The 20,539-nt window shown below is 50.2% G+C and overlaps 1 protein-coding gene across 1 annotated transcript; it reads left to right on the top strand.

Annotated features, from left to right (window-relative positions):
- Positions 1-3,758: 3,758 nt before the first annotated feature.
- CLEC11A (C-type lectin domain containing 11A) lies at positions 3,759-6,130 on the top strand. The gene is made up of 4 exons (XM_042970387.1): positions 3,759-4,079; positions 4,309-4,498; positions 4,810-5,001; positions 5,439-6,130. The coding sequence occupies exons 1-4, from the start codon at positions 3,933-3,935 to the stop codon at positions 5,882-5,884; spliced, it is 975 nt and encodes a 324-aa protein (XP_042826321.1). The 5' UTR covers positions 3,759-3,932; the 3' UTR covers positions 5,885-6,130.
- The last annotated feature ends 14,409 nt before the right edge of the window (positions 6,131-20,539 follow it).

The following is a 20,539-nucleotide window of genomic DNA, read 5'->3' as shown; positions in this document are numbered from 1 at the left end:
CGAGGACCTCACCCCCCCCGCGGGCCGGGCCTGGCCATCCGCAGAGCGCCCCCCCTTCTGCCGCGGCCGCCGCGCCCCTCGGAGCTAGCCCGCCCCCGGCTCGGTCCGGCCGGCTCCGGGCGCCGCGTCTCCGCCTGTTCTTCCTCCTCCTCTTCCTCAGGCCGCCGCCGCCGCCGCCCGCTCCGCGCCTCCTCTGCCTCCCTTCTCGCTCTCTCGCTCTCACCGTCTCTCCCTCACCCTGTCTCTCTCTCTCCCTCCCTCCCTCTCTCCTTCCCTCCCCTCCCTCCGCCCTCTCCCCTCCCTCCGGAGCCGGTGGAGGAGACATCGCCCCTCCCCGCGCCCCCAAACCTCGCCCATCCCCCCCCCTCGCCGGCTCCACCCCCTCCCCCTGCCCTCCCCCACCACTCCCCGTCGCCACCAGCTAGCCCAAGCCGGCTCTACCCCTGCTTGCCCCCCTACCCGGACCTTGCGGCCCCGCCCCCCTAAGGGTTCGCTCCACACACACACCCCAGGACCGCCCCTTCCCAGAGCGTCTCCCACCCCCTCTACACACAGTAGGACGCGATAAATATTTGTTGCTAGACTCTGCTCCTCCAAATTGGATGGTGAGAGCTATAGACTGCCGTCCTGTCCCTCCAAACACACACACACACACACACACACACACACACACACACACGCACACACACAAACATCTTCCCCCAAGGCACAGGTGCATAGAGTCACTAGCTGGCCCTGCACGTGCAGACGTTACCCATGCACACACTGTCCTGGGCGTGCATGACCTAACCTCCCTGTGGGTACATCACCACAAACACACTGCACTAAAACACGTACATGTCACACGCGCATGCCAGAGCATACATGCCGCACAGCATTTACCCACCCCTCCCCCAACAAGGGCACGCACCCAGGTGTGCATGCTCAGATCTCCAGCTCACACGAAACCCAGAAACGGAGACGCACAACCACGTGTGCCTGCGGCTCCACCACACTCACCCACCTCCGAATTCATCACACAGGTGTGCACACACCCATTTGGATGCACAACACCGTGCCCTGCCTCCCCTCCATAGTTATTGCTGACGTTTCTTGAGCACTTCCTGTGTGCCAGTCTCTGCTCTGGATTTACTCATCCACTTCTCACACCAATCCTATGGGCTATGCACTTGGACCATCCCCGTTCTCAGAGGGGGAAACTGGGGCACAGAGAGGCAAAGTCGCTTGGCGCCCAAGGTCACCCAGCTACAAAGAGGTGGCAGCAAGGATCAGGGACAGGTAGGCTGGTTCGGTCTTTATGCCACTGTTGTTCACCACTAGGCACGCCACGGTTGTGTATTCGCCTTCATTATACACAGACATGCCCAAAGTCTCCTTGCAGCTCAGGTCTCTGGTGCCTGGGACATACCACAGACACAGGGCAGGTCCCTTAGGGTGAGAGTGTCCCCAGAGCCCAGGCTCCCACCCTTCTTCCAGCTCCGCCAGGGCTGCCAGCTGGGGCTCAGACACCTGCAGAGGGTGGTTCTAAGAAGCCTCTGGATGCATCTCCAGCTGTGGGCTCCAGGGTACCAGGGTAGGAGCCAGCCCAGCCCCAGGAGGCCCCGCTCTGGATGCATACCCACCAGCCCAGGTGGTGAGCATCTGGGCCCAGGGAGAGAACAGCTGCCCATGTTGGCAGCAGCAGCGAGAGAGGCTGTGTACCCCTCTACGGTTTACAAGGCCTTTCCTGGCTTGTGCATTATCTCTCGAGGCCTTTAGCTGCTAGTGAGGGTTCCCCAGACCCCTAATGGGCACCCGAGAGGCCCAGGCTCTGAGGTGGTGAGCAGCCTGCCCGATGTCACATTGCCCTCTGCTTTCTTGGATTTCTTGGATTTCCCAGGCCCCTCCTGGGGCTCCCAGCAGCTGAGGGCAGATGCCCGGCCCTTGCGTAGAGCCAGAAGCCTTAGCTAGCAGCTGCCATGCTGGTGACCTCCAGCAGGTTGCCCCATCCCTTCTCGGAGCCTCAGTTTCCTCCCTTGAAGAGCGGGCCCTGCCATCCCTGGCTGCTGAGCTCCACGTTCTCGCTGGCACAACAAGCCAGGCCCAGGCTGGGAAAGCCCTGAATGACTCACTGGTCTGGCACAGAGTGGGCACGGCATGGCCTCCTGTTTCCCGTGCCTCTCCAGCTTCTCTCCCACTGCCCTCATCACCACCCTGGCTATCACCCCTCAGTGCCCCCGTGCACCTGCCTCAGGGAACTCGGGGTGCCCCCAAAACACAGTGGTCAAGCCTTCAGTCTTCTGGCTAACCCGCTACCCTGCCAGGAATGGCTGTTTCTGTCCTCGCTAAGCAGACTGATTGAGCACCTACTATGTGCTATCTCCAGGGATACAGCAATGAATACGTACCTACACTGCCTTTGTTGGCAGGAGACAGGCAACAGACAAGAAAACAAACAACAGGAGATGGTCTTGATTATACCAAGAAGATAAAAAATGGGGTGTTAATTTGTGGAAGTGCAGCTTCTTTAGATAGGATAGTCAGGGAAGGCCTCAGATGAGCTGAGACCTCAGCAGGGAGAAGGAGCTGGGAGAGAACATGAGAGCATCTAGAAGGAAAAGGCCAGTGTAAAAGCTCTGAGGGAGGAAGGAGCTTGGCAATCAGGAGATAGTGAAGAGGCCAGTGTGGCTGGATCCCCTAGGGGGTCCAGGGGGAGTGGGGGTGATGAGCTTACAGAGGTGTAAAGGGCCCATCCTTCCCAGCACCCCCCCACACACACACACACACAAGGCTGGGCAGGCCAGGCTCTTGCCGAGGACCGGGTTTGGCTTCCCTCCTGCATATGATGGGAAGCTGGGGGAGCAGGGGAGTGGGGAGTGACGTGATCTGATTTACGGTTTGGAAGCATGGCTCTGGCTGCGGCAAGCGGCGTGGATTGGAGGGGCTCGGGAAAAGGGAGGTGGAGAGTCAGGAGGAGGCCACTGCAGTGGTCCAGGCGGGAGAAGAGGCACTGGGCTGAATGCTCAGAGCTCCAGCGCCCAGCCTGCGTCTGTCTACTCCACCTCCTGGAGAAAGCTTCCTTCACCACCCCCACCCCCACCCTTCCGCCTCCCTTCTGCCCCAACCCCCCACCTTGTGGGAAGGTCTGCACGTCTGGGAGCAGCTGGAGTCCCCAGCATCGCCCCACCCCGGGCCTGGCCTGCAGGACGCTTCCAGGAAAGTACGGCAAACGAATCCCAAAGCCCCACCCACTAGAGTTGCATACACAGCCTACATGCACGCTCTTCACCTGTGTCCCCGCAGACAGGCACACACACTCATTTTCAGGTTGGGGCAAGGGCTCCCGGCCAGAACGGGAGATTTGAGGGCAGGAGGCGCCCTAGAGCCTGAGAACTGTGGGAAAGCCTCCTCTGGCAGAGTGTGTGGGCAATGGTGGCCACAGAGTAATAAAAACCTTATGGAGACCCTGCAGTCTCCTTGCTCCCAAGGAGTGGCCAGGGGGAGGAGTGGGGAGCAGGGCCAAGCCCCAACAACCCCCTGAGGGGGTTCCTCGGCAGAGGCTGTGTCCCCAGGAGCCCTTGGAGAGCCGGCTCTATTCTCTTCTGGCCATCTGAGCTTTTGGCCATGGTGGAAGGAAAGAGCAGGGCGGAAGTGAGCTCTGGAAAGTGGGAAGAGGGGGGTATGTGGAGAGACCCAAGGCGGGATCCAGGCTTTGGAACGTTGGAGGTTTCCGGCCACAAAGGCAGGGCCTCGGGGGAGCCAAGAGAGGCGGGGAGAGACACACACAGAGGAGCAGAGACCAACGGACAGAAGAACAGACGGGCGGGCTGACAGAGACAAGAGCTGGGAGAGGGACCAGGGACTAGTGATCTGCACACACTCCAGTCCCAAGAGACATCCCCCCTCCCCAGAGACAACCCTTTGCGGCCTTGGGTGCTGCGGAGCCCAGCCTGATGCAGGCAGCCTGGCTGCTCGGGGCCCTGGTGGTCCCTCAGCTCCTGGGCATCAGCCATGGGGCTCGGGGAGCAGACAGGGAGTGGGAGGGGGGCTGGGGAGGCGCCCAGGAGGAGGAGCGGGAGAGGGAGGCCCTGATGCTGAAGGTGAGTTGCTTAGGACTCTGCTGGGGAACTGTGGGTGTGGGAGGGAGTGTATTCCAGGGTTAGGGAAATGGGCCAGGGAGAGAGATGGGGCAGGCTCAAAGGATGGGAATGATGGGTTCAGACAAGGGACTCAGGGGCAGAGAGCCAGTTTACTGCTGCAAAGGGGTGGCTGGAGTGTGTGGGCAGTGAGAATAGAGCTGGGCTGGTAACCATCCCTCCCCTGCCTCAGCATTTGCAGGAGGCCCTGGGGCTGCCCGCTGGGAGGGGGGACGAAAATCCTGAGGGAACCCCAGAAGGCAAAGGGACCTGGGGCACCGAGGAGGACGGTCAGGGGGAGGAGGAGGAGGAGGAAACAACGACAAACCCCACCACAGGCCCTAGCCCCTCTCCCACCCCTGAGGACACCGTCACGTATATCCGTGAGTAATCATTAGCTCCATCCTGCCCCCAGGCCTCCGTGGTCATTTTCTCAAAAATGAACGGTCCTTTCAAGGCCCGGCACCTTTCAATTGCCCACCACCCCGCCGGTGCCCGTCCCCCCACGTCCCTGGGAGTTCCGGGTGTCCAGCCTTGCCTCCCAAGAGCCCAGGCCCACCGGCCCCTACATTCCAGGAATCCCGAGTACCCCCTACCCCAACTCTGTCCCCTGAAGCCCTAGTTCCCCCTGGTCCTTTGGTCCCTCAGCTCCGCCCCTCGGGCCCCGTCCAGCGTGTGCCCTGTCTGTCCGCAGTGGGCCGCCTGGCCGGCCTGGACGCAGGCCTGCACCAGCTGCACGTCCGTCTGCACGCGTTGGACACCCGCATGGTCGAGTTGACTAGGGGGCTGCGGCAGCTGCGGGAGGCGGCGGGCGACACCCGCGACGCCGTGCAAGCCCTGCAGGAGGCGCAGAGCCGCGCGGAGCGCGAGCATGGCCGCTTAGAGGGTGAGTCCGCACCGTGCGGGGCGGGGAAAGTGGGACGATGCGGGTCAAGTGGAGGACTGGTGGGAGGAGGGGGCCCGGAAACGTCTGAGGAGACGTGAGGACCTAAGGCATCCGGGGCGAGCGGGTTCCTAGAGACTTGGAGGTCACTTGTTGGCTTCTGCGGAGCTTAGAGTAGCGGGGAGAGCGAATGCGGAGAGCTGGCGCGCAGAGGGGGAGGTACGCTCCTTACCGCGCGGTGAAGCGTACCCGTCTCGGGCCGCGCCACGCCCCCTACAGACAGATTCCAAAAGTCTGGCCCCACCCCCAGCCGTCCTAACTCTCCGCCTCCTTACTCCCCGCGGTTCTGACCCCGCCTCCTCCCGGCCCGGCCCCCGAGGCCCTAACCCCGCCTTCTCCCCGCCTCCGGAGCCCCTGACCCCGCCCCGTTCCCCCCTCAGGCTGCCTGAAGGGGCTGCGCCTCGGCCACAAGTGCTTCCTGCTCTCGCGCGACTTCGAGGCGCAGGCGGCGGCGCAGGCGCGCTGCGCGGCGCGGGGCGGGAGCCTGGCACAGCCGGCAGATCGCCAGCAGATGGAAGCGCTCACCCGCTACTTGCGCGCGACGCTTGCTCCCTACAACTGGCCGGTGTGGCTGGGCGTGCACGACCGGCGCGCCGAGGGACTCTACCTCTTCGAGAACGGCCAGCGCGTGTCCTTCTTCGCCTGGCACCGCGCGCCCAGTCCGGAGCCCGGCGCCGGGCCCAGCACCGCGCCGCACCCGCTCAGCCCCAACCAGCCCAACGGCGGCACGCTCGAGAACTGCGTGGCGCAGGCCTCGGATGACGGCTCCTGGTGGGACCACGACTGCGAACGCCGCCTCTACTACGTCTGCGAGTACCCCTTCTAGCGGGGCCGGTCCTCGCCTCTCCGGTCCATCCCACCACTCGCCCTTTGGCTGGGCCGTTCATCCTTCTAGAACGCCCTTCCCTCCCTCTCTCCCTGCCCGTGGATGGAAGCGTGTTCCCCCTGGCTGGGCGATCCCGGGGGGGCCTTCCGCGGGGCCGAGAGCCCTGACTTTCCTGTGTCTTTTTGGGGGAGCGGCGGGCACCAGGCTAAGTCCGGCGCCAATAAAAACGTGTGGAATCTGACTTGAGCGGGCAGTGGAGGCACTTTTGGTCTTTAGCTCGTCGAGGGGCAAGCTTGGCAGGGCAAGACCCTGGCCTTTGGATGCCTGTCCCGTTCTGCTTTTACAGGTATTATTTGATCCCCAGAACCAGAATGATGGAGAACACATGTACATATGTGCTCACATCATCCGCTCCTGCACACGCAGCTGATGCCTCCACCCCCATCGGGTCCCACTCACAGCCTTTGGGACAACAGGGCCTGTCAATCATTGTCCAGGCCTTGGCCTTGGCCGTGGTCAAAGAGAGCTGGGAAATACAAAGGAGCTAAAGGTTCTGATGAGTCCTGCAGGAAAGAGCCCATTTAATTTTGTTTCAGTAGTGTATCTCAAACTTGTTCCACCAGATGGAAGGTTCCTTAGCATCCTGTACTGTCAGGCCCTGCCCCACTCCCTGCCCCTTCCCCCAGCCCCAGGGGCAAGTGTTTAGAGGCAAACTTAGGAACCTATGCAGCCTGGAAACTGAGGCTCCCTCCCAATGTTTCCTTGCCTACTCCCTGCCTATGTGGCCATAAGCCAGTCTCTTCTCTCTGAGCCTCAGTTTCCTCACCCATTGAACATGGGTACAATCATCTCTACCTTGTATTAGCCCTTGGGAAGTTCAGGTGAGCCCAGGAAAGTGAGCATTTGAAAAATGGTTGAATGTGCATCACGTGGTCCCTTTGCGCCCCCCCCCCCCCTTTCATACCTTTGTTCCGGGAGTCAGAACACTCGGGAGTGGGCCAGCTTGGGCATTGGCATTGAGGACAGCACTCTTTGAAGGCAGAGCCCTTGTTTTGGAGTCCCCCGGTGTCTTTCCCCCAACACTGGCAACATGGCCCTGACCCCAACATCATCATGGAGCCCAGGAACTGAACTGTGACGCTGTTTGTCCTTCTGCCCTTCCCTCTCCTTCAGCCGTGGTACCACCAGCCTAAAATGTCACCATTGGATCCACCAGTGGGAGGAATGAGCCACCCCGGTCATTTCTCAGCCCCACAGCCCCTGTAGGAGTAACAGAATGGAGGGTGGTAGCAAGCTTGGGGGAAGGAGGCCCTGGTCAGGAAGGCTTACATCAGAGGACCAAAAACGTTGCTCAGGATTCTTACCCCGGTGGACTTGTTTACTGGGGTCGGGGAGGGGTGGCAGGATGTCTTATAGGCAACCAGAGGGCACATTAGGCAGACATTGATGGGTATCTGCTGTTTCCTGGAAGGGGGCCACTATTACAGACCTCATAACATTCTGGAAAGTAAGTGGGTGGGACAGATCAATGGTTACCTGTCTGGATTCTGGAACCATATATCTCAGGTTCTAATCCTATTTGGGTACTTACCTACCAGGCAACTAAAGGGAGACACAACCTCGCTGTGCCTCGGTGTCCCCATCTGTACTTGGGGGGGGGGGGGTAATAATATCTACCTCCTAAAATAGTGCTGAACACAAAGGCGTCCTTGCAACATCAGATCTGACTCTCACATGGCAATTTGAACCTCACCTTCACCTCTGCATCTTCTCTCTGGACACTGTTTTTGCATATGTACAGGTTCTTTGAAGAACTGGCTAATGTATCACCCTGAACAACCTGCTTCCCCCTTCCCCCAGGGTTAGGTGCCCCTTGTGATTTTCCATAACCGCTGAGTTCTCTTCTGACCCAAGCCCTGATCAGCCAGACCGGGGAGTCTTGCTGGTCAGAGCTGGGTGTGACCAACTCTGTGCCCCCAGCATTCCCTGGCACAGGGAAGCCCTTTGCAGGAAGGGAAATGTCTCTGTGGAGCCATGTTGGGGACCCTGAGACGAATCCAATCTCCGCTTCTCTTCCCGGCCTTCCCCAGGCCAGGTCAGGAGCCTCCCCTGGGCTCCCACAGAGTCTGGGGCTTTCCTCATCACACCGTGCATTACTCTCTGTGCCACTGTCTCGTCGCTGTCATACTAAGCCCAGGGACGTAGTCTTGTGCGCCCACACAGAGGTCAAAGGTGGAGGGCATTTTGCAAGGACTGTTTAAGCATCAGATCAGCTCGCCTGTACGCTGCATTCTGGGCTGATTCCTGACTCAGGTCTGTTTATGGGAACCTTGCCCTCCCTCGCCCACCTCTGCGGAGAAGCCCTCCCAGGCCTGCCAAGGGGCCAGCGTTTGCCAGTGCCCCGTCCCTGGCTCTCTGCGGAGCACCTGCGGTTTGAGAGCTCAGAGCCGCGGAGCAGAGAAGGCCTCAGCAGCTGCCTGGGATCGATGCGTGAAGAGATTCCGGGGAAGTGGCGGAGGAAGGGCTCACGGCCTGGGATGACCCAACCGGTGGAAGAAGCGGGTCGATCACCGGTTTGCCAAGACTACAAATCCCAGGAGGCCGAGCGGCAGGCCCTCTACCTTCTCCTCAGAACCACGTTTCCCAGCAGCCACCGGGAACCCCGTGCCATCCTCTCGAAAGCCCCGCCCTTTCCTCCCACGTGAGGCTCGCTTATATTTCCCAGAAAGCAGGACGACCACGCCCTTCGCAAGAAGGTCAGAGCTTGGCAGTCTCGGATCAGAGCCGACACCCCCTTCTCCCCACCCGCCGGGCCTCGCCCCAAGGTGTTTTGGGAAATGTAGTCCCACATCAAAAGGAAGAAAAACCCGAAGCCACCGTCTGACATTCACTGAGGCTTAGACTGTAACCAGTGCTCAGATCGGTCCAAGAGTTTTTAAAAATACCGCTGAATCTCCACGGATGATTGGAAATTGATAAGAAGCATTTTTTTTTTAAACATAAGTGCATAGAAAGTATCAGAATGCGTAGAAAATGGTAAGAAATATTTCTCAAAATTTGAGTGTCTTGACTATGTACTACTGAATTACAATATAAAATACAATATAAAAATCCTTCCTTGGCCTGGAAAAAAATTGCTAAATACTGGTCTATACTAATTTAGTTTCTCCAAAAACAGGAAAAAAAAAAAAAAAAAAACACCCTTTTTATTAGGAAGTAATCTCTAGCTTACAGATAACGTGCACAAATACCAGAAGTATTTACCCAGATTTCTCTATTGTTAACAGTTTCCTCCATTGCTTTGGCTTTATCAGTATTTATCTATGTATCCATCCATGCATTCATCACCCACCCATCCTAACCCAATTACCAGGAACAAATCAAAGTCAGGGTTACTGACCTATTGCAGGGAAGGCCACATCCCACAGGAGAAGCTCTGATCAACTTATTGGATCCGGGGGAAGAGAAGAATTCGGGTGAAATTTAAGTGGAACTGTGTTTGCTTCAGAGCAAAGCAGGGATGTGTATAAATGAGTCAACAGTTATGGACTGCAAAGTGGACTAAGGATCTTGTTTCCTTGGAAACTACAAAGTTATATACGTGGCATGCTATGTCCAGAAACTCTATATAAAGCTCTACATCAGGGCTGGAAATTGGGGCTTCTTGTCTCTGTCAAAGTGACTTAGATCTTCCAGGAAGAATAAGATAAGTTTCATCTTTCTGGATATACTTTCTAATTTTTTTAAATGTTTATTTAATTTTGAGAGACGGGGGCGGGGAGGGGGAGGAGCAGAGAGAGAGGGAGACACAGCATCTGAGGCAGGCTCCAGGCTCTGAGCTGTCAGCAGAGCCTGACATGGGCCTCGAACTCACGAACTATGAGATCATGACCTGACCTGAGGTCAGATGCTTAACCGACTGAGTCACCCAGTCGCCCCAATCCTTCTGGATATACTTTCAAACAGCAAAATTACTAAAAGCCTATGATTTTAAAGAACAAACTTTCTCAGGGAGTAAGACAGCAGAGTCGCTCACAAAGGGGGTGGTTATGACACTTTACAGCTGCAGCATATCTCTGGGAGAAATGCTTCCTGTTAACTTTGCAGCTGGCCTTATCTGTATGCACAGATAGATGGTGGACAGAGTTCTACAGTCCTCACTAGTTTTTGTTCTGAAGCATTTAAGTGTTAGTTACGCACATCGTTGCCCTTTACCCCTGATTACTTTGATGTGTATGTCCTTAGAGATGCTCTCTTACTTATCCACAGTAATCAACCTCAAGAGATGTAACATTTACTTAATACTTTTAATCTAATCTCCTTGTGATATTTCCATTTCATCAGTTGGTCCAAATGCTGACTTTCATAGCACTTTCCCCTTATGGTTCAGGATCCAGTCTGGGGTCAGGTACTGCATTTTGTTGTCACGTATCCTTGAATCTGGACCATTTCCATATTTATGATATTGACATTTTGGAAAAACAACGCCCGCCATTTTTTTTTTTTTTTAAAACAGAAGTTCCTCGCTTGAGTTTGCCTGATGTTCCCTTATGATGATTAGATTCAGGTCTGGGGCGCCTGGCTGGCTCAGTCAGTGGACTGTGCAGCTCTTGATCTTGGGGTTGTGAATGTGAGCCCCACATTCGGTGTAGAGATTACTTAAAATTAAAGGAAAAAATCTTTAAAAATATTCAGGTTATACATTCTCCACCAGAATATATGAGGTGAGGTGTGTCCCTGTTCGGGTCCATTGCAGAAAGCATGCAGAGCATAGAATAACTTATTTTATTATTATTATTATTTTGTAATGTTTATTTATTTTTGAGAGAATGAGAGAGAGAGAGAGAGACAGGGACAGAGAGAGAGACAGAGCTCGAACAGGGAGGGGCAGAGAGAGAGGGAGACCCAGAATCCAAAATATGCTCCAGGCTCTGAGCTGTCAGCAGAGAGCCCATTGCAGGGCTCAAGCTCATGAAAACCATGAGACCATGACCTGGGCTGAAACCAAGAGTCAGACGCTTATCCGACTGAACCAACCAGGTGTCCCTAGATTTTTTTTTAATTTTTTTAAATGTTTATTTATTTTTGAGAGATAGAGACACAGAGCACAAGTGGGGGAGGGGCAGAGAGAGAGGGAGACAGAGTGTGAGTGGGGGAGGGGCAGAGAGAGAAGGGGAGACACGGAATCCAAGCAGGCTCCAGGCTCTGAGCCATCAGCACAGAGCCCCATGCAGGGCTCGAATTCACAAAACGTGAGATCATGACCTGAGCTGAATTCGGATGCTTATCGGACTGAGCCATCCAGACGCCCTAGAATGACTTCTTCTAAGTCATGTTTCTGGCCTCAGTGGTTCACTTGGAATACGACTGCCTCCTGGCTTCTACAGTCTTTTCTGTGGTAGCCCCATGTCTTCTTTCATTCCTTTGAACAACCTCTCCTCTCTTGCAGCCCCAAGCTACCACCTCTTCCTAAAATGCAGCAAAGTGCTTCTTTTCAAAGCATAGGGGATTATCCGAGCCAGGCCAGTTGGCTGTGTGAGCTCGGGTTTTGGAAATTCCTGCAGGAGGCAAGTAACCTTGCCTTCTCCTTGTCTGTTAACACCGATTCCAAACACAACTGGACCTGGGGGTCTGACCCTAAGCAGTGATAGCTCCTGGCAGCCTTCCGGGCAGGAAGCCTTAACTGGGGTGGTTTTGGAAGATAGAGGTGGCAGGAAGTGGAACACCAGCTCTGCCTTAAAAATAATCTTTTGGGGGCATCTGGGTGGCTCAGTCGGTTGGGCGTCCGACTTCGGCTCAGGTCACGATCTTGCGGTCCGTGAGTTCGAGCCCCGCGTCGGGCTCTGTGCTGACTGCTCAGAGCCTGGAGCCTGTTTGAGATTCTGTGTCTCCCTCTCTCTCTCTGACCCTCCCCCGTTCATGCTCTGTCTCTCTCTGTCTCAAAAATAAATAAACGTTAAAATAATAATAATAATAATCTTTGGGGGGGGGGGGTGGCCTGGATGGCTCAGTCAGTTGAGCATCCGACTCTTGATTTCTGCTCAGGTCATGATCTCATGTTGGTAGGATCGAGCCCGGAGTCAGGCTCCGAGCTGAGCATGGAGCCTGCTTAGGATTCTCTCTCTCCCTCTCCCTTTGCCCCTCTCCCCCACTTTCTCTCCCTCTCTCTCTAAAATAAAATAAAATAAAATAAAATAAAATAAAATAAAATAAAATAAATTAGGGATTCCTGGGTGACTCAGTCAGTTAGGTGGCCGACTTCAGTTCAGGTCACGATCTCATGGCTCTTGAGCTCAAGCCCCACCTTGAGCCCTGGCCTGACAGCCTGGAACCTACTTGGGATTCTGTCTCTCTCTGTCTCTGTCTTTCTCTGCCCCTCCCCCACTTATGCTTCTTTCTCTCAAAATGAATTAACATGTTTTTAAAAAGTCTTTCTTTTTCTAAGAGCAACTTTAGGTTGACAGGAAGTTGAGAGGAAGGTACAGAGATTTCCCATATGCCCCCCCCCAACGGTAATCTCCTCCAACATCACCACCCTCACTAAGTAGTATATTTGCTATAATTGATGAACCTACATTGACACATCATTACCCCTCAAAGTTTTCCTTAAGGTTCATTCTTGGTATTACATTCTATGGGTTTGGACAAATGTATAAGGACATATCTTCACCATCATAGTATCATACAGTACTTTTGGGGAGTCACTTAAGAAATCCTTCCCTGCCCCCAGAGGTGAAGGACATTCTCTTGCATTCTTAACATTTTCTCTCCCACCTTAAAGTCTCCAATTCATCTGAAGTTGAGTTTTGTGAGGTGTGATGTAGAGATCCAATTTCAAAGTTTCCCCCTAAGGATAACCAATGATTTCAACAGCATTTGTTGAATAGTTACCCTTCCCCGATTCTCTGTGGTCCCTGCCCCATTATATTTTAGAATTTCGGGGTCTTTTATGGGGTTCTCTGTTCTGCCCATTGATTAATTTGCTTAAGCTTGCATCAAGCCCATCCTGTCTTGGGACACTTGATTGGTTCCCTCAGAGGAGCATGGGACTCTTGATCTTGGGGTTGAGAGTTCGAGGCCCATATCAGGTGTAGAGATTACAGCAAAAAAACAAATAAACTTAAAAAAAAGACCATCCTGGGGCGCCTGGGTGGCTCAGTCGGTTAAGCGTCTGACTTCAGCTCAGGTCACGATCTCACGGTCTGGTCCGTGAGTTCGAGCCCCACGTCGGGCTCTGGGCTGATGGCTCAGAGCCTAGAGCCTGCTTCCGATTCTGTGTCTCCCTCTCTCTCTGCCCCTCCCCCGTTCATACTCTGTCTTTGTCTCAAAAATAAATAAACGTTAAAAAAAAAATTAAAAAAAAAAAAATCCTGTCTCAGTAACCATAGCTTTGTATAACATTTATAACAGTTCAAGGAACGGATCATTACAATTTTGTATAAACCCACCCAGAAATTAGAAAAAGAAGTCATGCTCCCTAACTCATTTTATGAGGTAACACTGTAGAATGTGAACACAAAAAATAGTCAAGAACAGCATAAAGAAGGGAAATCGCCATTTATTTCTCTCATTAATCAAAAAATCCTATGTAGAATACCACCATAGGATATAATCAATATATAAAAAACAATGACACTTGATGTATTTATGCCAGATATGCAGGGTTACTTAGCATTAGAAAAATTTATTAATTCTCCACATTAACCGATTAATGGAGGAAAACCAGGTGATGATTTCTACAGATGGAGAAAAAAGCATTTGATAAAAAACTTGACCCACGAAATAATTTTTTCTACAATGAGCAAACAATTTAATGCAAACTGTGGGAAAATACGCCATAAAGCAAATCCACAGAAGCCAGAGCAAAAGAAATGATTAAAGGGGGAGGGGCAGACATCAATGGAATGAAAGGGGGGAGGAAAGTCTAACAAAACAAGAAGTTATTTTATTTAATTGATTTTTTTTAATTGACATCCAAGTTAGTTAGCACATAGTACGACAATGATTTCAGGAGTAGGTTCCTTAATGCCCCTTCCCCATTTAGCCCATCCCCCTCCCACAACCCCTCCAGTGACCCTCTGTTTGTTCTTCATATTTATGAGTCTTTTATGTTTTGCCCCCCTCCCTGTTTTTATATTATTTTTGCTTCCCTTCCCTTATGTTCATCTGTTTTGTCTCTTAAAGTCCTCCTATGAGTGAAGTCATAGGATATTTGTGTTTCTCTGACTGACTAATTTCGCTTAGCATAATACTCTCCAGTTCCATCCATGTAGTTGCAAATGGCAAGATTTCATTCTTTTTGACTGCTGAGTGATACTCGATTGTATATGCATACGACATCTTCTTTATCCATTCATCCATCGATGGACATTTGGGCTCTCTCCATACTTTGGCTATTGTTGATAGAGCTGCTATAAACATGGGGTGCATGTGTCCCTTCGAAACAGCACACCTGTATCCCGTGGATAAATGCCTAGTAATGCAATTGCTGGGTCGTAGGGTAGTTCTATTTTTAGTTTTTTGAGGAGCCTCCATACTGTTTTCGGGAGTGGCTGCACCAGCTTGCGTTCCCACCAACAATGCAAAAGAGATCCTCTTTCTCCGCATCCTCGCCAACATCTGTTGTTGCCTGAGTTGTTAACGTGAGCCATTCTGACAGGTGTGAGGTGGTATCTCATTGTGGTTGTGATTTGTATTTCCCTGATGATGAGTGACAAGAAGTTATTTTAATTTTTGAAAAAGTTGCTAAGATCGATTGACGTTTGGCAAAACTGAAAAAGAAAAAAAAAGACGTAGGCTACAAATACAATACAAATTGTGAGCGCAAGTAATTATATCCAGGACTGAAATACAAGAGGTAATTAGGGGTGCCTGTTTGGCTGTGAGAAGAGTGTGTGACTCTTGATCTCAGGGTCATGAGTTTGAAACCCACTTTGGGGGTAGAGTTTACATAGAAATAAATAAATAAGCTTAAAAAGAGTAATTAACAATACTATGACTAGCTATGGGCTAACATTTAAAAAAATAAATAATAAAATAAATAAAGAAGTGAAAATGGGGCGCCTGGGTGGCTCAGTCGGTTAAGCATCTGACTCCCGATCTCACTTCAGGTCATGATCCCAGGGTCATGGTACCGAGCCCTGCATCGGTCTCTGAGCTGAGTGTGGAGCCTGCTTAAGCTTCTCTATCTCTCTGTCTCTCTGTCTCTCTCTCTCTCCCTCTCTTGCCCCCTCCCCCGCCCCTTCCACACTCTTTCTCTCTCTCTCTCAAAAAAAAAAAATAATAATAACAAAGGGGCACCTGGGAGGTTCAGTCAGTTAATTGTCTGACTTCAGGTCAAGTCATGATCTCCCACTTTGCCAGTTTGAGCCCCACATCAGGCTCTCTGCTGTCACTTCGGGGCCACTTCAGATCCCTCTCTTTCTGCCCCTCCCCGACTTGCACGTTCTTGCTGTCTCTCTCGAAAATAAACATTAAATAATAATAATAAACAACTTAGATTAAATCATTAAATTAGTAAAAAAAATGTAAAGTGCCAAAAGTTACCCAAATATCAAGAACTCAGTAAACCAATAAGTAATGAAATATATGAACTTATAGTCAAAGATTTCCATTCTCTCTCTCTCTCTCTCTCAAAAAAAAAAAAAAAAAAATCCCCACAGACACAGATGGTCTTCTAGGCGGCTGATATCAAACATTCAAGAAATGCTTAATCCTTATCCTATACACATTATTCTGGAAAATAGAAATCATGTAGAATCTGACTAGTTCATTTTTGGAAGCTAATGCAATGCTGATTCCAAAACCGGTTAAGGAAACTATACAAGAAAAGAAAATTATAAGTCCATTTCACTTGTGAATGTGGGTGCAAAAATTCGGCATCGCTTAATAGTCTACTAAATCCAATACTGTATCATAATTCATCATGATCAGTTGGGATTTGTCTCATTAACTAGCAAGGGTGGTTCAAAATTAAAAAGAAAACAATTATTTCAGGGGCGCCTGGGCAGCTCAGTCGGTTAAGTGTCTGACTTTGGCTCAGGTCATGATCTCACGGTTTATGGGTTCAAGCCCTGCATCGGGCTCTGCGCTGACAGCTCAGAGCCTGGAGCCTGCTTCAGATTCTCTCTCTCTCTCTCTCTCTCTCTCTCTCTCTCTCTCTCTTTCTCTCTCTCAAAAATAAATAAACTTAAAAAAAAATTAAAAAAATCATTTCACTGTGATTCACTAACAGACCAGGGAGGAAAATGTAATGACTTCAGTCAACGTGGAAGAATAATTTTATAAGGGTTTACATCTATTTAGGGTTAAAAATTAAACTTAGTAAACTAGGGGGCGGGGAGAAGGATATGTTCTTAACTTTATAAAGCTTCCAGCAAACACCATAAAAATTTTGGATGCCTTCCTTTTAAGAACAAGAATAACATCAGAATATCTTCATCATGGCTATTGCTTAACATAGTACTGTATATAAATCCTGATTAATGGTTTACTTAAAAAACTATTAGAACAAGTAAGAAATATCAGCAAAGTCCCGAGTTACAAGATTAACCTACAGAGGGCGCCTGGCTGGCTCAGTCAGTGGGGCACGTGACTCCTGACCTCAGAGTTGTGAGCTTGAGCCCCACATTGGGTGTGGAGATCACTTAAAAAAAAAACACACACACACCAAGTTTAGCCTACAAAAATCAATTCCATTTCTTTACATCAAAAATAAACAAATGTTGGGGCGCCTGGGTGGCGCAGTCGGTTAAGCGTCCGACTTCGGCCAGGTCACGATCTCGCGGTCTGTGAGTTCGAGCCCCGCGTCAGGCTCTGGGCTGATGGCTCGGAGCCTGGAGCCTGTTTCCGATTCTGTGTCTCCCTCTCTCTCTGCCCCTCCCCCGTTCATGCTCTGTCTCTCTCTGTCCCAAAAATAAATAAAAAACGTTGAAAAAAAAATTTAAAAAAAAATAAAAAATAAACAAATGTAAAATGTAATTAAAAATACTATTCACCATCTCTCCAAACTATTTAGAAATCATCTAGGAACTAACGAATAAAAAAAAAAATTGAGATTCTGTGGAGAATAATAAGGGTCCCTAATAAGGGACCCAAAAGATGATCTGAATAAAAGCAAAGACACTCTATGCTCTTGGTTAAGTGATTGAATATTATACAGATGCTAATGCCTCACAAAGAATTGATGGATGTAATACAGGTGTAAGCAAATTTCTACTTGGGTTATTTTAACAGTTTTATTGAGATTCACATACCATACAATTCCTACAGCTTAAGTGTATAATTCAGTGGTTCTTGGTACATTCGGACATGTGCAACCATCACCACGGTCAATGTTAAAACATTTTGGCTATCTTAAAACAATCAAAAACAATCAAAACAAAAACAAAAAGCCCTGTATATTTTAGCTATTACCTCCCTATTTCTCCATCCACTCCCAGCCTTAAGAAACCACAAACCTATGGGGCCCTTGGGTGGCTCAGTCGGTTGAGGGTCTGACTTTGGCTCGGGTCATGATCTCATGGTTCATGAATTTGAGCCCTGCATCAGGCTCTCTGCTGTCAGCACAGAGCCCGATACGGGGCTTGAACCCAGGAACCGCGAGATCATGACCCAAGCTGAAGCCGGACGCCCAACCAACTGAGCCACCCAGGCGCCCCTCAGCTACCCAGGTGTCCCAGCACAGAGCCCACTTTGAATTCTCTGTCTCGCTCTCTCTCTGCCCCTCCCCTGCTCTCTCTCTCTCTCTCAAAAATAAGTAAACATTAAAAAAAAAAGAAAAAACAAGAAACCAAGAATCTATTTTTGGACTTTGTAGATTTTCCTGTTAGGGATATTTTGGACAAATGGAATCATGTAAATGTGTGATCTTTTGTGACTGGCTCCTTTGACTTACTGTGATGTTCTCAAATTTCATGGAGGTCGTACCGTGGATTAGCACCTCATTCCCTCTATGGCTGAATAACATTTCGTTTACAAGGATATGTCACATTTTGTTTATCATAATGCTCCGTGAATAAGTTGACACATCTTTCTGTGGACATACGTGCCTCTTGGATATATATACCCAGGAAGGGGATTTGCTGGATCCCACGGCAACCCTATGTCTATCTAACTTTCTGAGCAGCTACCAGACTGTTCCCCAGAGCGGCTGCACCGTTTCACATTCCCAAGAGCGGTGTGTGAGGTTTCCAATTTCTCCACATCCTCACCAGCACTTGGTATTCTCTGACTTTTTAATTTTAACCATCCTAGTGGATGTGATTTTGATTTGCGTGTCTCTGATGACCAGTGATGTCAATATTTTCATGTGCTTTTTGGCCTTTTGTATATCTCCTTTGGACAATGTCTATTCGGATCTCTTGCCCATTTAAAAATTGGGTTATTTGTGTTTTTGATATTGAGTTGTAAGAGTTCTTTACATATTCCATTATTTCTTTGGTTGTTGCTTTGGGGCTTACCATATACATTTTAATTGATCAGAATCAGGTTCCAATTTATACGAACTTAATTCCAATAAGATAGAGAATCACTACTCCTCTAGAGCTCTATTCCCTTTTCTCTCTTTCTGTCGTATTATAGTCATACATATTAATATTACAAACCCAACAATAATTATTATTACCTTACCATCCATAGTCATTTCCTTGCTCAACAGAACTTTCCTCCCACCCACCTCCTTTGTGCTGTTAATGACAAGTATATTACAAATACATTACATCTCCGGCCGCCTGGGTGGCTCCGTAGGTTGGGCTTCCGACTTCGGCTCAGGTCACGATCTCATGGTCAGTGAGTTCCAGCCCCCTGGTCGGGCTCTGTGCTGACAGCTCAGAGCCTGGAGCCTGTTTCAGATTCTGTGTCTCCCTCTCTCTCTGCTCCTCCCCCGTTCATGCTCTGTCTCTGTCTCAAAAATAAATAAAAGTTAAAAAAAAAATTAAAAAAAAAATACATTACATCTCTATGTGTTATAGGCCAATAATATATACATACCATTTTCTACAATCGATTTTAAAATCAGTTAAGAGAATAATGGAGAAAAATGATGCCTGAATACCGTCTTCTAAGGGGAGCCTGGGTGTCTCAGTCAGTTAAGCATCCGACTTCGGCTCAGGTCATGATCTCGCGGTCCGTGAGTTTGAGCCCCACATGGGGCTCTGTGCTGACAGCTCAGAGCCTGGAGCCTGCTTCGGATTCTGTGTCTCCCTCTCCCTCTGCCCCTCTCCCGCTTGCATTCTGTCTGTCTGTCTGTGTGTCTCTCTCTCAAAAATAAACATTTTAAAATTTTAAAAATTAAAAAAAAAATTAAAAGTACATAATTACCGGGGCTCCTGGCTGGCTCGGTTGGTGGAGCGTGTGACTAACAATCTCCGGGTTGTGAGTTCAAGCCCCACTTTGGGCGTAGAGATTACTTAAAAATAAAATCTTCAGAAAATAAAAGAAAATGACATAATTACCATAACTAGTTTTTCCTGTGGATTTGCATTCTCATCTGCAATTACTTTGCTTTGAGCTCAAAGAATTTCCTTTAGTATTTCTTCCAAGGCAGATCTGCCGGCAACAAATTCTCTCAGTTTTTGTTTATCTAGGAATGTCTTTACGTTGTCTTGGCTTTTTAAAAAAAATGTTTATTTTATTTTTTAATTAATATTTTTTATTTATTCTTGAGAGATAGAGAGACAGAGACACAGAGAGCAAGTGGGAAAGGGTAGAGAGAGAGGGAGACACAGGATCTGAAACAGGCTCCAGGCTCTGAGCTGTCAGCACAGAGCCCGACGTAGGGCTTGAACCCAGGGACTGTGAGATCATGACCTGAGCCGAAGTCGGATGCTTAACCGACTGAGCCACCCAGGGGCCCAAAATGTTTATTTTTGAGAGAGAGAAAAAGTGTGAGCGGGGGAGGGGCAGAGAGAGAGGGGGAACAGAGGATCCGAAGTGGGCTCCAGGCTGACATCATCAAGGTGGACACAGGGCTTGAACTCACAAATTGTGAGAGCAGGACCTGAGTTGAAGTCAGACGTTCAAGCAACTGAGTCACCAGGCGGCCCTGCCTTCACTTTTGAAAGATTACTTTGCTAGGTAGAAGATTCTTGGTGGTGGGGCGCCTGGGGGCTCAGTCGGTTGAGCGTCTGACTTCAGCTCTGGTCATGATCTCGCGGTTGGTGGGTTCGAGCCCCGTGTCCCCCTGTGTCAGTTGTGCTGACAACTCGGAGCCTGGAGCCTGCTTCCATTCTGTGTCTCCCTCTCTCTGCCCCTAACCTACTTGCATTCTGTCTCGTCTCTCTCTCAAAAAAAACCAAAACAAAACAAAAAACATTTAAAAAAATTTTTTTTCAACGTTTTTTATTTATTTTTGGGACAGAGAAAGACAGAGCATGAACAGGGGAGGGGCAGAGAGAGAGGGAGACACAGAATCGGAAACAGGCTCCAGCCTCCGAGCCATCAGCCCAGAGCCCGACGCGGGGCTCGAACTCACAGACCGCGAGATCGTGACCTGGCTGAAGTCGGACGCTTAACCGACTGCGCCACCCAGGCGCCCCCCCCAAAAAAACCATTAAAAAAAAATGAAAGATTCTTGGTTGATATTTTCATCCTTTGCGCACTTCGAGGGATGCCTGGCTGGCTCAGTCGGTAGAGCGTTCAACTCTTGATCACAGG

This window comes from Panthera tigris, chromosome E2 (assembly GCF_018350195.1).
Source record: "Panthera tigris isolate Pti1 chromosome E2, P.tigris_Pti1_mat1.1, whole genome shotgun sequence".
Classification (NCBI taxonomy): Eukaryota; Metazoa; Chordata; class Mammalia; order Carnivora; family Felidae; genus Panthera; species Panthera tigris.
The sequence above is the reverse complement of the archived record's forward strand: the minus strand, read 5'-3'. Positions and strand labels throughout refer to the sequence as shown.

Excerpts from the sequence above, each read along its gene's own strand:
- CLEC11A (XM_042970387.1), top strand. The coding sequence starts at position 3,933 with ATGCAGGCAGCCTGGCTGCTCGGGGCCCTGGTGGTCCCTCAGCTCCTG. Across the intron at positions 4,080-4,308 it reads GGGAGGCCCTGATGCTGAAG|CATTTGCAGGAGGCCCTGGG; the intron begins GTGAGTTGCTTA and ends CCCCTGCCTCAG. Across the intron at positions 5,002-5,438 it reads CGAGCATGGCCGCTTAGAGG|GCTGCCTGAAGGGGCTGCGC; the intron begins GTGAGTCCGCAC and ends TTCCCCCCTCAG.